The sequence below is a fragment of the Ixodes scapularis genome, unplaced genomic scaffold (genome assembly GCF_016920785.2).
Source record: "Ixodes scapularis isolate PalLabHiFi unplaced genomic scaffold, ASM1692078v2 PGA_scaffold8__174_contigs__length_109621045, whole genome shotgun sequence".
Classification (NCBI taxonomy): Eukaryota; Metazoa; Arthropoda; class Arachnida; order Ixodida; family Ixodidae; genus Ixodes; species Ixodes scapularis.
In genome coordinates, this window is record NW_024609883.1 from 43,113,390 (window position 1) to 43,128,479 (window position 15,090).

Below are 15,090 nucleotides of genomic sequence, written 5' to 3' on the forward strand. Positions count from 1 at the left end.
TTCAAAGTACACTACCAAGATAAAGCCGCCCATATTAATTGTCTCTAAAACAGCAGTTGCAACATGACGAATCACGGAATTAACTCGAGATATTTAGCACATCTTAGTTCAGCGGTTCTCAAACTGTGGTCCGCGGCGACGGTTGAAGGGGTCCCGGCTGATTCGAGGATCACCCTGTATATGTGTTCATGTGAGTAAAAACAGCGGCGCACAGACACAACTAAAGGGAAGAAAATTAAAACAAATGCAAATTTAATAATTCGAGCAAAATAAGCGAAACTGCACTGAACGTACGGTTGAATGCACTGACCGTTGTCAACTACAAACACATGGGACACGAGGCGACAAAGACAATCACAAGACATTACTTCAAAATCCGTCTTTACAAGTGGACCGGCGTGGAGAGTTCGCCAGTAGCACTGTCAATATATAATAAATATTTTTTTAATTACACAATATATTTCTCGCGATACTGTATTACATAAATGGCATTGATAAAACACTATCAAATGATCTGTGCCGCGAGAGGCGCTCCGGAATATTATTTCTCACTATAAACATTGTGTTTGCAATTAACACGCTATTTATTTTGTACGAGGGGTTAGCGAGTGATTGCTTTATTCAACTATGCAGAAATAGCGGTACTGCGATTCCCGTGGCCAAACGAGCCAATTATGTTTTGGCCATAAAAAAACTGAAAACCTAGATACTTAAAATCCCTTTGGGTTTTAGCAATACGTCCAAATTTATTTACCGTCTAATGACTTTAAATATATAATTGCAATACGAGCTATAAACCCGCTCGTGGGAAACTTGATTAGCAGATTTTAGTTATTTACCCACCCAGCTTATCGCTACAATGATCTCCCATGTAGTGTTCGCCGAGCCCCCTAAAGGCACAGTGAATACGGCACTAAGGTAAATGCCTCCCCCTCTTTTAAAAGAAAAACACGTTCCAGTTAAGTAAAAACAACACTGTATATTAGGTACTTTAAAAATAAATACATAATCGAATATATATATGACAAACTACCGGCATATACCTTCGTTACTTCATCACAACTAGCCACCAGCACTGCACAACGAAGTATTTTTATACAATTTTTCACGACACTGATTGTTTCTTATAGTATTTCATAGACAATTTGTAATGATTGGCGACCGGGCAGTTTTTCATGACTTGAGAACATATCTTCCAATAGTCCTGATCCCCACACGTTCTGCTCCTCGGAAGACTTCGTAGAAGGTTGAGCACTTTCGTGTAGTTCGTTCCACACTGCAGCAGAATCGTTCAATCTAAAAAATAAAAACAGAGAAAAACACCATGAACGGTTATAGGGTCTAGTCACGTGCTGAGTCATCGCCCACAAGCATGACCACCAAACGATAAAGCAAAACTGATTCGGGAGAGTTGTGAAAATTGAAAGACAAAGCAAACTCGCCAATGGGATAACTGCTTTTGCCTTCGGTGGCCATACTTCTGTGTTGTGACTCGGCATCAAAAGGCAGTCTGACGTCATATAAATACTTGTAACCTCCTTGCCTACTAGCCCCGAGAACGAACGCAAGCGTCGCTGTTGTTCGAGGCGTTCGAGATCGTTTCATAGGTCACAAGGAAAGAGTACAGAGAGTTTAATCGCAAAAGATTACAATCGCACGAATAGAAATATAAAAAATGGCGCTAAACATAAAGCAAAAAGTTACGGTGAAGTTATCAGCGGCCAATCACCAACCGTCCGCAACGTGAGTACTAAAGGTGTCGCGAACCAGCCGACGTTCGAGTTCGACCAGGTTCGAGCTTCTCGAACCTTTCCCGCAAGTCCGACAACGTGCGTACTTGGGCACACGTACGCCCAAGTATGCATGCGCCCACTCAAACACGCACGAATTAGGCACTCATACGCATGCGCGAACACAGATACGTGGATGCACGCGCAGGCACGGATGCAAATTCACGTACACACGCACAAGCACACCCGCGCACACGTACGCACGAATTACACACGCACGTGCACGCGCGCACTCGCACAGGCACGCGCACTTATGAGCAGGCAAACGCCCACGCGTGCAAACACGAACGCAGATGCACGTATAACACGCACACAGATACGCGGGTATATATACTCACGCGTAAACATGAAAACACGCATGTGCACGGGGGGCACGCACATAAGCATCCTCGCTCATGCAGGCGCACACGCAAGCAGACACGGACGCGCAATTACGTTCGCAAGCGCGAGCACGCACATAATAGAAAAACTAGACGAAACGTCACAAGGTGTATCGATGAAACGAACGCCGGCTATTTCCGATGGAACGATTTATCCTTGAAAAAGTGCAGCTTCGAAGAAACGAGCTGTCTAAAACGTCGTCTGACGAACTGACTGCATGGCACCGCGTATATTCGGAATGTATAGTACATAAAACAGCGGTCACTAAAACAAGCACACAAAAAGCATAACTGTTTCCAGTGCTTCGTGAGAAATCGTCACCCCAGTTGCCGAAACAAATCTTGCATTCACAGAAATACACATACAACAGAGAGGGATTCTAACCACGGTCATCTCACCATAAAAATAAACTACGCATTGCCAAATGCTCAGCGTCCGCCCAAATGTAGCCTAGCGACAGAGACTAATGTACTTTCGTGGCGAGAAAAACATGCTTCGGATTTCTTTCGAACGCACTCTAAAGAAATGTATATTATATCTACGATCAAAATTCGCGCCCCTTTTAGAGGAAGAAATGTAGTACTTACCGTACCAGAAGGAGCGTCGTTCTTGTGCCTGTACGATCGCTTTGGTCACGCACAGTCTGCAACGACGGTAACAAGCGGATAGCCTTCGGCATCGATCTCGCCAGATTCCTTCGCGCGCCTCGCTTCTTCCACTCCGGCCTGTTGCATGGCTTCCCAAGCGGCATCTTCAACACCCCGAGTCAATTCGTTCTCGCAGCGCGACGACACAATGACTCAACCTCACCTGCAACCTCACCATCCGTAGTTTCAGCAGAGGGTCGCTTACGTGCAAACTCTATTTGCGACTTCGAGACCTTTCGCTTGCCATATTTATACCTCTTTGGACCCATAGCTGCGAGGACGGCCTTTCTAGTTATGAAAACACGCACAGCTATCCGCCTGACATCCCACCCCGAGAAACAAAACCACTCTGCCTGGACGGGTCTTGCCGTCTCTGGACCACCACAAGCGCGTTACTGAAGAGCGCATGCGCGCGGAGTAATACAAAATCAGAGCAGCGTGCGTGGCGAAATGGTGGCGCCCTCACGCGGCGCTCGTCGAACTAGTCTTGACCGTCCAAACGAGGAAAACAAGCCACAACACCTTGGTTGAGTTTTTTCGATGTAGTTAAAGAACGGATGTACTTACAGCTATAATTTTAATATAATTGAATTCCGTGTTAAATTCCGCAGATATCCCACCAGACACATTTGTAGTTAAAAATTCACAGGTTTTTAAAAACGCGTTCTAACGTAAACATGTCAAAACAGCCAATTCCGACCGATTTCACGATTTAATATAAAATATAATAAATATTTTTATGAAAAATATGCTCGGTGGGATAGTTGGACGAAGAATGAATCTTTTTATAGCAAAAAAGTTTGAAAAAATCGGTGTAACGGTTATTAAATGAGAATTTTCGTAAAATGGCAGAAAATCGCGTGTATTCTCTATGGGGCTAGGAGGAGCGCTCCCTCTTAAACGTCGCGTTGGGCAGGCGCCGCTGCTCAGAGAGCGAAGAAACTGGTAGCGTAGCTCCCATTATCGATTGGTAGCGCAGGTAGGTCACGTCCTCGATTTTTAGTTCGTGCAGCCACCGCCTGGTGCCGTCGGTATGTGGAAAAGGTCCATTGTCAACATGTAATCACGAAAGCCACGAGAGCTGCTCGGCCAGTTCAGTGTTTTCCCGCCAGGTGCTGTCCGTTTTGTTGGAGCACTTATTGAAATGCTGCCCTGGATGTGCTGTATATGCAAAGGCTGTGATCAGTTATTTGACAGCGCGGATAAAAGCACAAGATTCAACTCCGTTCCGACAAGGTTTATCTGACAAAGCTGACGGGACTCCAGCACTTTTATAAAGGCGTTGCTCTAGAAAAGTACTGAAAGTTCTTGTATCACAGGGAGTAGCAAAAGCTCGTCAATTCATTTTTTTTTTCTTTTTTTCTTAAACTTAAACGCGATGTTTCGTTGCTTTCGATGGCTTTGCGCGCGACGCGTCGTCTGCTCCTGCCCCAACGAAGGTGGCGCCCCCACCCTGAAGCAACGGCGGCGGCGCGCAACTTCTCGGACGGCGGCCCCCATTGTATTATATGGTCGAACGTATCGAACCCACTTGTGTAAATCGCGAAAGATGACCCTCGTGCTCCAGACAAGAAATCGTGTTGTGAACCTCAAGACGCCGCTAGACAGACTGTTATAATAACAACTGTTGTTGTGTCTTTTTTTTTTTTTTTTTTTTTTTTTTTTTTATGCGTTAGGTTTGGTAAAGTTATGCTTTGGAAGCGACATTGTGCGTCACTCTGAACATGTGTTCTGAAGTGCTGGTAATGCTAGCAGCAGTGGAGTCAGAAGTTCGGTGCCTTCTTTTTTCTTTTTATTGTATTTTGTGTCTGGTACGCAGGTGTGGCACCATTCTCCGTTAAAATGACAATGTGGCGCGACACGTAGCAGACATGAGTTCATGGCGCAATTAGGCGCAAATTGCATAGAATTTCTAGCGCTTCCTTGACTGCATTGGAGTGACGTCATTCGGAGGCAGGCATCGCTCTACTCCAACGTTAAATCGGCCGTCTTTTTCGTGTTATGAAAGGAAATACGCGAAGCTTTGGTTCTGTTCGACTTAAATTTTCGAAGAAACAAAAACAATGCCTAACTTTCATAAGTTTTATTTGCTGAAAAAGAAAAAAAAAAAACTTGATTTATATATTGACACGTTCTAAGATGTAGGGATGCAAAATTCCCGGAAATTTTGGGAAAATTTGGAAATTTGTTTCAGAAAGAGTAATTCGGCAGTCTTCAGAAATATACCGACACAGGTCAACAACGGACGGAGTTTTTGGCCAGTTTTTTACGGTAGTACTATTTTTAAATGTTTTAAAGAGCTCTGTCAACTTGGCAGAGTTTTTACTACGCATCTGACATACTAAACGCTGTATTTGGTTTACTGTAACGGGTAACTTGCAGCCATTGTTCGTATATTACGCGAAATATGTAAATATGGTGGTGCAGTAACGGAGGCTCGGTTCCGTGTTATAAAAGTCCCGTGGTTTTCGTTGACCCAGGGTGTACTATCCAGGAAATATCCGATAAATGATATATACATTGGCTTCTTCACGTGCATGCACACGCTAGACGAACGAATATCAGGCAGCAATAGTAAGTTACCACTCCTCCGTTTTAAAGTTTTCGAAACTTCATTTTGATATATTTTTTAAGCATTTATAGCCATACTACCGCACACTTCATATTCAACAGCAGAACAATGTTCATTCAGTGTATGCTTTTAGGGTAGTGCAAACAGTTTGACGACGGAAGAAGCAACGGACAACCACAAGCGCCAGTGTTTCCTTCCACTTTCCTTCCCCGCTCCATCACCGCGCCGTTTCTTGTTTTGTCCTCCACCTGCACTGTCGACGAAATGACGTGCAATATGTTTTTTTTTTTTCCCCTTTTTTTCTTTTCGACATTGTGAGGAATGGCAATTTATCTCTTGTCGTTGTTGTCCGTCCCTTGTCCCTTCCTCATATTCAGTCAATTTCACCGTGTGTATTTTTTACGAGCGTTTTTAAAACTACTAACAAGTGCGCACTCGTGCAGGTATCCTTTTCAGCGTCCGAGCCCTCTGGACGCTACGCGCAAGCCGTGACAACGTGCCGCAAAATAGTTGCTGCCGGGCATTTTTATTTTATTTCTTTCATTACAAATTCGGCGTGCGTTATATTAAACGGGTGAGGAGCTATAGAAATGAAACTTATGATTTTCCTAAAGAAGGCGTCACTTTTTAACAAACAAATAAAAAAAGAACGAGCCTCGTGATTGTTACGTTACTAAAAAAAACGAGAAAAGCGATTAGTGTTCTTTCCGTATTATGACTCTGAGAAAACAAACACCACAGCGTGCAAGGTATACTCGTTTTCGTAACTTCGCGTGGAATATCCTTAGTAGGGCAAGAAGCCTGTTGTAAAAACATTAAACGCCGATACTTTGAAGAAAAGCGCCTATACTCCAGTTAGTAGTAAAAGAGCTAAAAAAATCGAGAACGAACGTTTTCTTTTTCTTCTTTGTTTTACATAAATAGAAAAAAAAAAAACCGCAAAAACCAAGACAATTTGTTTTAATTAATAACAAGCCTGTCAAGCAAATTTCTACAACACGCGGTGGAATTGGCATTAGGTCAAAACGAAAAAGGATCATATCGCACGTCATTTGATCGACGTTGTGCAGGTGGAGAATTAAACGCACTATACCATATTAGATTTGTTAGTCCATACAACGAAAATGTGCGGGGACGGTGCAACTGAGAAAGTGGGAGGAAACACGGGCTTGTGGTCGTCGTCAAACTGTTTGCATTGCCCCAAAAGCATTCACCAAATAAACATCGTTCTGCTGTTCAGCGTGAATTGTACTATAGCAATAAATGTTAACGATATATCAGAATAAAGTTGCGAAAACTTTCAAACAAAGGAGTGATAACTTAGTGCTGCCTGAGGTTTGTTCTGTAGTGTGTGCGTGCATGTGAAGAATCCAATTTTTTGTCATATATCGCATATTTCCCGCTTTCTGCACCACCATATGCACATAATTTTGTGTAATATAACATCATAATTGACAAACGATGGCTGCATGTTAACAATTACAGTAAACCCAATAGAGCATTTAGTATGGATCGTGTATTGCTATACGCGTAGTCAAAAAGCTGCTAAATTGACAAAGCTCTCATAAACGTCTAAAAATAATATAAGGTAATATAATACCGCGAAAACTGGCGAAAAACTTTTCCGTTGTTGATCTAGGTCGGTATCTTTCAAAAGATTGCTGCTGACACATTTTCAAATGTTTCTAAAATTTCTCTCTCTCTCTCTCTCTCTCTATATATATATATATATATATATATATATTTATATTGTTTGTCATTTTTTCCGGTTTTCAGAATTCCCGGAAATTTTGCATCTCTACCTCCAGTAAGTTTTTTCGTTAAAAATCACAGCTCGCAGGAGGCAAGAAACTGATTTTCGAAGCCTACTAGATACATGACACCCTAAAACAAATCACCTTGTACAACAAAGGTAAAAAACAAAAAAAAAAAAAGCCTAAAAACTACGCTTGCTTGAACAAACGGCATATCCTACATACCGAAAGACACAGCCAGAATATCCGTAAACAGAGGATAATTACTGTGGAAACAACCTTCGGGAGTATGATTAACGTCGCGCCGCTTTCCTCCCCCAAGCGTTTTGCCAGGACTGCTGTCTCCCCGAGTTCGATTAATCTTCGAGCTTCGCGTTCGGAGACGGTAATTTAGAGGGACAGAAAGCCCGTTATCAATTGGACCATTAGAACAGGGGGCCAGTTTTGCGAGAATTCCGGTGTACCGGTTCAGTTTCGGTGCTCACCAGAGTGGACGTTGAGGACGAATAGGAGCCAGAGTTGAACCAGGTTTGCGAGTGGAGCCATGAGCCGCCGAAAATCCCAAGTCCGTGGAAGCCCTCCACTCCCGACTTCAGGAGATCGGGCGACCGCGGTCCGCCATTTTGATTTCGCGGGGTTGGAGCCCCGGGACTGGCGCTCAGGGTAGGGACCGCGTGGGGATGGCCGCCGAGTTCCGGTCGGCCATTTTTTAAACGTTTTAGGGACGGTTCTTTGGCGTCTTCCACGCACGGGACTTCAGACTTGAAGGTTTCAACCCCTACGTGAATGTGTTAGAAAAGGGGCTTGGCATTCCGCTTACCTGAATTTCCATAAATTCAACCGGATAGCCTGACTTCGTTTCAAATTCCACTAACACACTAACCAGCGTATCTTTTTTACTGCAAAAAAAAAAAAAAAATTAACCCCGAGATGGTTGAGAGAATAGGAACATTCGCCAAGTTAGGAGATGCCAGTTATGTTCGGGAGTACTATATATATATATATATATATATATATATATATATATATATATATATATATATATATATATGTATATATATATATATATCAGGGTGTCGAACCGAACCGGAACCGAACCGGTATTTTTTCCGGAACTGAACCCGAACCGTTATATTGTTATCGCGATGAACCCGAACCGGAACTGAACCGGAAAAAGAATAACGGTTACCGGCTCATGTCAAAACGGTTCGGCCACGCGCTGTTGACAATGAATGTGCTATCAATGCCATTTGTTTTCTAAGTGCCGTCAACTGACACACACCTCGCTTACATATTTTTCTTCTCCACTCAGTCTTAGGAATATAAACGCTGCATCCATGAATCTTGACAAACGCTGCATCCACTGATCTCAATGATCAGTGGCTGCATCCATGAATCTTGAGATAGGAACCAGTATTGCGCTGGTCGCGGCTTGCACGGAAGAAAGAGAATTAAAAGGCTGTTAAAAAAAAAAAAAAAAATCGCGTCACGGGATTTCATTTTCCTACAATCTCGTAAATCCTAAATGCTGCTGTGTGCTCGTTTCATAACACGTTTCTAGAACACGCGAGTTCTTGAAGCTTGCTTCCATCGGAATTAGAAAAGAAAAGGCTGTGGAGTTTGATAATAATGCATCCGGTTTCGTATAGGCACTTAGAAGCTAACATATTTGTGAGACAGCGAACTCTTCTCTTTTAATATTTATCCTATTACGTCTTTCTGGCGTTGCGTTCGGTGAAGTGTTTTTCATATTCCGTATCTTGTTTAATGAAAACTTCTTTAAGGGTCTAATTTGAGTTACCGAAGGCTAGTTCAAATAAAGAAAGCTGTATTTTCTCCCCACTGTTCCTTCAATTGCTTACACGCCGAGGTGGCGGGATAGTTAGCGAGTTCTACTTGTAAGTGGGTTTGTAAGGAGGTCGCGGATTTTACAGCTACTGCGTCGGACCCAATTAGATGAAGTCCGAATGCGTAAAGGTCGGTGAGGTAACCTTTGAGTGCACATAAAGAAACCATTCCTGGTAGAAATCCCTAAGACTTACACTACGATGTATCCCGTTTCATATGTGCTGATTTCAGATGTTTTATTTGTAACTTATTTTGATGTTGCAATCTGTCATTTATAATTTCCGAACCGGTTCAGCGCCCCGAACCGGTTCGCGAACCGGTTCGCGGATCGAATTAATCGAACCGGAACTGAACCGGAACAAAATAAATTTACCTGAACCGTAACCGAACCCGTATTTTTTTCGGTTCGACACAGTGATTTTATTCTTACACATTTGTTTAAAAAAAAAAACCGTGAAAGCTACACTAATGCGGTTTGTGCAGGTGGGTTATACGGCCAGGCGGAGAGTATGTGGGTGGCTAATCTTTGCGATAAGTTGGCTAATTAATTAAAATTCGTTAATTAACTTTTTAATTCGTGGAAATAGACATATGGTTCCAATTAGAAACTTGCAGAGTATCATCGAAAACCACTAAATCTACTATTTTTGGAAGGATATAACGCCGGGGCAGCACTTTACAGCGTTCTGTAAAAACGCTCCATTTGGACGCGTTTCTAGATTTCGGTTTCTTATCGGAGCGCATCACCGCGCCCGCGGTCCTGCTCCCCAGTAGCTGAGACGCGCAACACGCGTGCGCCCTACCCTCCATTCTACGAAGGAGGCGAGGAGGTGGTTTCGCGCCGCGAGCACCAGGGAGCAGGATCGCGGGCGCGTAGATGCGCTCCGATAAGAAACCGAAATCTAGAAACGCGTCCAAATAGATCGTTTTTACAGAACGCCGTAAAACGCTGCCCCGACGCTATATCCTGCTAAAATTAGTTGATTTAGGGGTTTTCGATGGTGCTCAGCAAGTTCCTAATTAAAACCATATGTTTATTTTCAGTAATTAAAAAGTTAATTAACGAATTTTAATTAATTAGCCGACTTATAAAGATTAGCCACCCACATACTGTCCGCCTGGCCGTATAACCAACCTGCACAAACCGCATTAGTGTAGCTTTCACGTTTTTTTTTTAAACAAATGTGTAAGAATAAAAAAAAAACACCCTGTATATATATACACACAACGGGAGTGGTGGCGGCAGGCCGAAGGCGTGGGCATATAACTGAGAAGAAAAGACCCTTAGTGAAAACCGCAAACGTTTCGGCCGGAGTCCGGCCTTCCTCAGGAAGGGCCTTTATCAGGAAGTATATATATATATATATATATATTTTTTTTTTTTTTTCTATGGAGCCATTGAAAGTTGAGAGGTCTAAGCGTAAATCTGATTTGGCAACAGTTTCGGTGCGAGTTGGTGTCTCGACCTTTCTGAAGTAAAAAACAAAAAACCTCTTTTGCCTGAATGTCTTAGTTTTTATTTTAAAAATGGACAAAGATTCATGTTTTCGGCACCTCTCAACTACTTCACCATCTTCCGAGTGACGTGCGCTGTGGCGTCAATGGGGGTTGCGCGGGGTTCCGGTAAAGCTCGCTCTAGAGCCATCAGTGAGCAGCAAGAACTCATCTGCTCGCGACCGCTTGACCATGTGCTGGCGGGCGCAGGAACAATATGGTGAAAAGAGGAAACTCGCGAAAGACTCACCCGGGTCCGGCCATACCCGTCCGGCTGTCCCCCTCTGGCTTCTGGCGTTCGCGGTAGCAGATAGGGCTGACGCTTTTGTGAACCTCGGATAGGTGATGGCGCCACTAAAACTCCGTTTAATCAAAGTTTTGTCGATGACACCATGTGTTTGACACATTTATATTTATGTTGGAACGACAAGATTTATAGAAAAGTTACCTTTTATCGAGCAGGTATTCGCACAACTTGCTATCTTTCTACAAGTCCCCCATTGACATCACGCCGCGTGTTTCTCATGGCCGCCGCTCGCGGCTGCAGGTCGGGGAATATTCTAATTTCGCGATTACGCGGCGGAATCGCAACATTTCGAAGGAAGGAGGTGTGTTTTCTGTCCTTTGTGACAATATGAACAATGTCAAAAGTAGAAGGTGCCAATTCCTTCAACGTTAAAATCGTTGCACAGCTCCTTTGTTGTTTTGTTTGCTTGTCTGCTGCGAGACCTACACAACGGCGTAACTAATGACCGCGAGCGACGACGTTCACAGTTGCGCTCTAATTAGTCCTTTGTGACGTACGACACGGCTTAGTACTCTCAAGCTTGCTTTTGTAATGAACACCTGGCAGGAAACAAGCAATGCAACGTTTTCCTGGCCACGCGCTCAACGCAGACCAAGCGTAAAAATGCGACTATTACCGCCTGCGTGCAAATTACAAAGAAAAGCAAAACAAACAAAAAAAAAGTCAGAAAACACGTTTATGTAGCAGTGTTCCAGCACTGTCGTCTGCTTTTCCTCGACTTTTTTTTAGAGAGAGTTTTTTGTTTCTAACTTGTGGACGCGTCGTCTGCAACCGGATAGTCTTACTTCGTTTCGGATTCCACCAACACCCAAACCCAATCCTTGCCCAAACCAGCATATTTTCTTTACTGGAAGAAAAAAAAAAAAAAAAAAAGGCGTCAACGCAAGTATTCGTCTGGCGACCAACTACACGTTTCGGAAGAAAAACAGGTCACAAGATCTAACTCGACCAACGACCAGCTGTGGTTGGGGAGGTCTTTGCACGAACTACACGCGACGCTCTCTTTTCCGAGCGGGTTTGACGGCCTTGGAAGCGTGCCGAATCCTGCAATTTACCTGTCATTATGTTCCCTTTGTAGTACGTACCTTTGTAGTAGCCTCTGCGGGGGGTACGACTAAGGAAGTAAAAAAAAAAAAGACAACCAACTCGTCATAACCGGCTACTCCCCTCCCTTCCGACGGTCCGTACATGCACTTCAAGGCCACAGTCGTCGCAAGTTTGCTCCCTTCTGCTGCAACGTTAGAGTGGTGGTGTTGGCTTCACCGCAAGGCTCGCGGGTTACTATAACAATTTCAGGTATGTGAGACCGTTTGCTGAGAGAGTTTTCGAGCTAAATCTATCGGCGGTGGTGTACGGTAAACGCAGAAACGGTGCGCTGCTGGCGGAAAAGCAGGGTCGTTTCGTTAGACGAGAATTGATCTTCGGTATGATTTTTGTTTGTTTGTTTCACTGTCGGATGTTGAACGGACGTGGTTCTGAGAATGTGAGCTGAATCACAGCCGGTCGTGGCTTTGAATGTCGGTATGGCGGTGGGATATTCGTTGGGAGGGACGGTTTTTTTAGAGGTTTGATCAAATCGATTTCGCATTTTTCTGTTTTGTTTTGCTTCCTTTTCAGTTTTTTTTTTTTTTTTTTTTTTTTTTTGTATTTTTGGTAGATGCAGTGTAGCCTCCTTTCTGAGGTCCACTTCTATTGATAAATTTTGCGTACATATTTCCCGCAAAAAGGTTATCCTCTTTTTTTTTTTTTTTTTTTCTTTCTTTCAAATGTATATTTCAGATTCTAGTTCGCCGGACGTCAAATACCAAAGAAGCCATCCCACTATAAGATCGCAGCTTTGATTACATAATCCAGCGTCGCGCCCATCCAACTGGAAATACCGAGCGCGGCCGCGGACACTAAAAACAAAACGAAACAAAAATCGATCGATTGCTCGCGTCCTAAAAAGGACCAGTCAAAAACAAAATTAATCTTCGCGTCTGGGCGAACAGCGCATTTCCGCTGCGCGCTTTGCGTGGACGGGCAAACATACAGCAACCTGTTGCAGCGGCAGGAAATCTGCCCATCCAAAAGTTCGATTTCTACTATTATTTTATTTTTTCCCCCGGAACGTTATTCGACGCAGACGACGTCGGAGCCACGGCGTCGTCTGCAACTACGGAGAACACGTGCTGGTGCTACGCGTCTACCGTTGGCCCGTTGGCACAGCTGCGCTAGCTACGCGTTGGGGGTCGCTGACGGCACATGTGACGTCAGTTACGCAGCTTTGGTCCACGGCTGCTGTCTGCCTACGCCGAATGCGCTTACTTGCTTTTGGAGACGGCCGCGAGCTGTGTTGTGTTCGCCGTCGTCGTCGTACCATCTGTCGACACCTCTGCGCTGCGGATCGCCCTTGAAAAACCGCTCAGAGGAACAAAAAGAAAAGGTGATTTATAGTTTTTCTTGGCGCGTGTTTTCCGAAAACTCCGTCCTTTCCACCTGATTAGTCTTTTTTGAGTGAAATGCGTGATGCGTGCACGTGTCGGTGCTTCGGGAGGTTGGCTTTGTCGCAGGACTCCGGCGTACTGCGGTAAAAAATGCCACGCAGGCTGAATTTTTTTTCTTTTTTTCTCACGGTTTGTTATTGCAGTTGAGCCGTGTTGATGCGGAACATGAGTGGTACCTGATTGATATTGCAATATGGCGGTGATTGGGGTGCGGTAATGGCAATACGTAGCGGTGTTCACGCGTGTATATTGAAATGGTTTTGTTTTCCCCTTCGTGCATTGCGGTGAAGCGAGCGGTACTGGAGTAATATTGCGGCGCGTTGTTGTTCAGTTTTAATTCTTTAAGCATCGTAGACATCTTTAAAAGCATATGGCCATAGTGTTGGCCAGAGAAGTGAACCAATCTCAATGCATAAGCATATGAATTATTGTGGATTTTTTAATCAGTACACACTCATTAATTAACATAAGGTTTGGGATTGTTGCTCATTAGATGCTGGCGTACACATAGGCAACAAATACACCTTTCTCTGGCTCGGCATGCCCCGTCGTTTGTGACAACCCTAAACTGCCACCACATAACTTTTACTACTGTGACATTTTTACTGCCTAGCTAATGCTTGCTAGAAACAAATTGCTACTGTAAAATTCTTAAGGCCCGTTTACACCCTTGCAACCGAGTACTACCGAGAGAGACAAGACCAGTTGAAACCTCTTAAAATTTCTTGGGACGAGAGAAAACACTGGCATGCTGGCGCCATCTATGCGGTGACCCTCGAACTGCATTTCACAAGAGCAAAGGTTTTGCGGGATTTCCGAGGTCAAATGTGTGTAATACCTATGAGAAAGGCTCGTTTATAACGTTGACAAAAGTTTTTCGAGTCAAGAAAGAAAGGATAATGCGCGAGAGAAATAGAAAATATGTGGGACCACCAAGTTTCCACTGCTACCCAATAGATGGTGCCAGTGTGTCCTCTCGCTGTAAGAGATATTAAGAGGTTCCAAGGCACTCACTTTTCAGAAGTCTCAAGTGTCTAAATGGTCCCTTAATTTTCGCAAATTGAAAATTACGCAAAATTTTAGGGCACGAGAAAATTTCGGTCCTTAAGAGTTTCAATGCAGGCATCTGGAATTTGCGAAATATAGTGGCTGCCATTATGTCGTCTGTGACCAATTCAGGAAAAATAGGGACCACGAAAATAAAGGGTTTTACAGTATTTTACAGATTTAAAGCAACAAGGTTTTGCAAAGGTTGACGGGATAACTCCTTCAATAAGAGGGTTTGCAAAGTGGTGCCATGTATGCGACAGCATTTTCAATTCTTCGGACACGGATCATACATAACTGGTACTACTATTGATAAATTTACTGCCTAGCTACTGCTTACCAGAGAGAAATAACTACTTTACAGATCTAAGGTAAAGAGTTACACAAAATTAAAGCGATAAGTTCTCCAAGCTGGCTTACAAATTGGCGCCAGGTCTACGACAGTATTTTTTGTGCCTTTTACGCAGGTCATGCTAACTGCCACAAGCTCCACGCTGCGGCGGACGTTACGGTCATCCGTAGCCGTCGCGAGCCGCTACACTGCCGTCCGCAGTACTTCCCAGGGGTCGACGGAGGGAGACACACCACGGGTACTCATCACAGGTCGGTATTACTTAAGACTACGGTTTCGTGTTTTTGTGCCAGTGTCCCGTTTGCTTCAACAAAAGCCCCAGTAAACGTATGTCTCTTTGTCCCAAACCAAAGACCACTGAATCTGTGGAAAATAAACCACGAAAAAACGCCCCTGAATACTACCCAAAATA

General features: G+C 43.9%; 1 protein-coding gene across 4 annotated transcripts in view; it reads left to right on the forward strand.

Annotated features, from left to right (window-relative positions):
• Window positions 1-15,090, forward strand: part of LOC121833517 (L-threonine 3-dehydrogenase, mitochondrial-like) — a 41,762-nt gene that overhangs the window by 14,167 nt on the left and 12,505 nt on the right. For 2 of the 4 annotated variants that reach the window (XM_042286879.1, XM_042286880.1), the window contains exon 2: window positions 14,794-14,929. In XM_042286879.1, coding sequence (XP_042142813.1) covers window positions 14,797-14,929 — 133 coding nt within the window. In that variant the 5' untranslated portion in view covers window positions 14,794-14,796. Of the gene's footprint in view, window positions 1-11,995; window positions 12,090-13,049; window positions 13,219-14,793; window positions 14,930-15,090 lie in introns of those variants that run through there. The other 2 variants (XM_042286878.1, XM_042286877.1) reach the window with 2 other exon arrangements.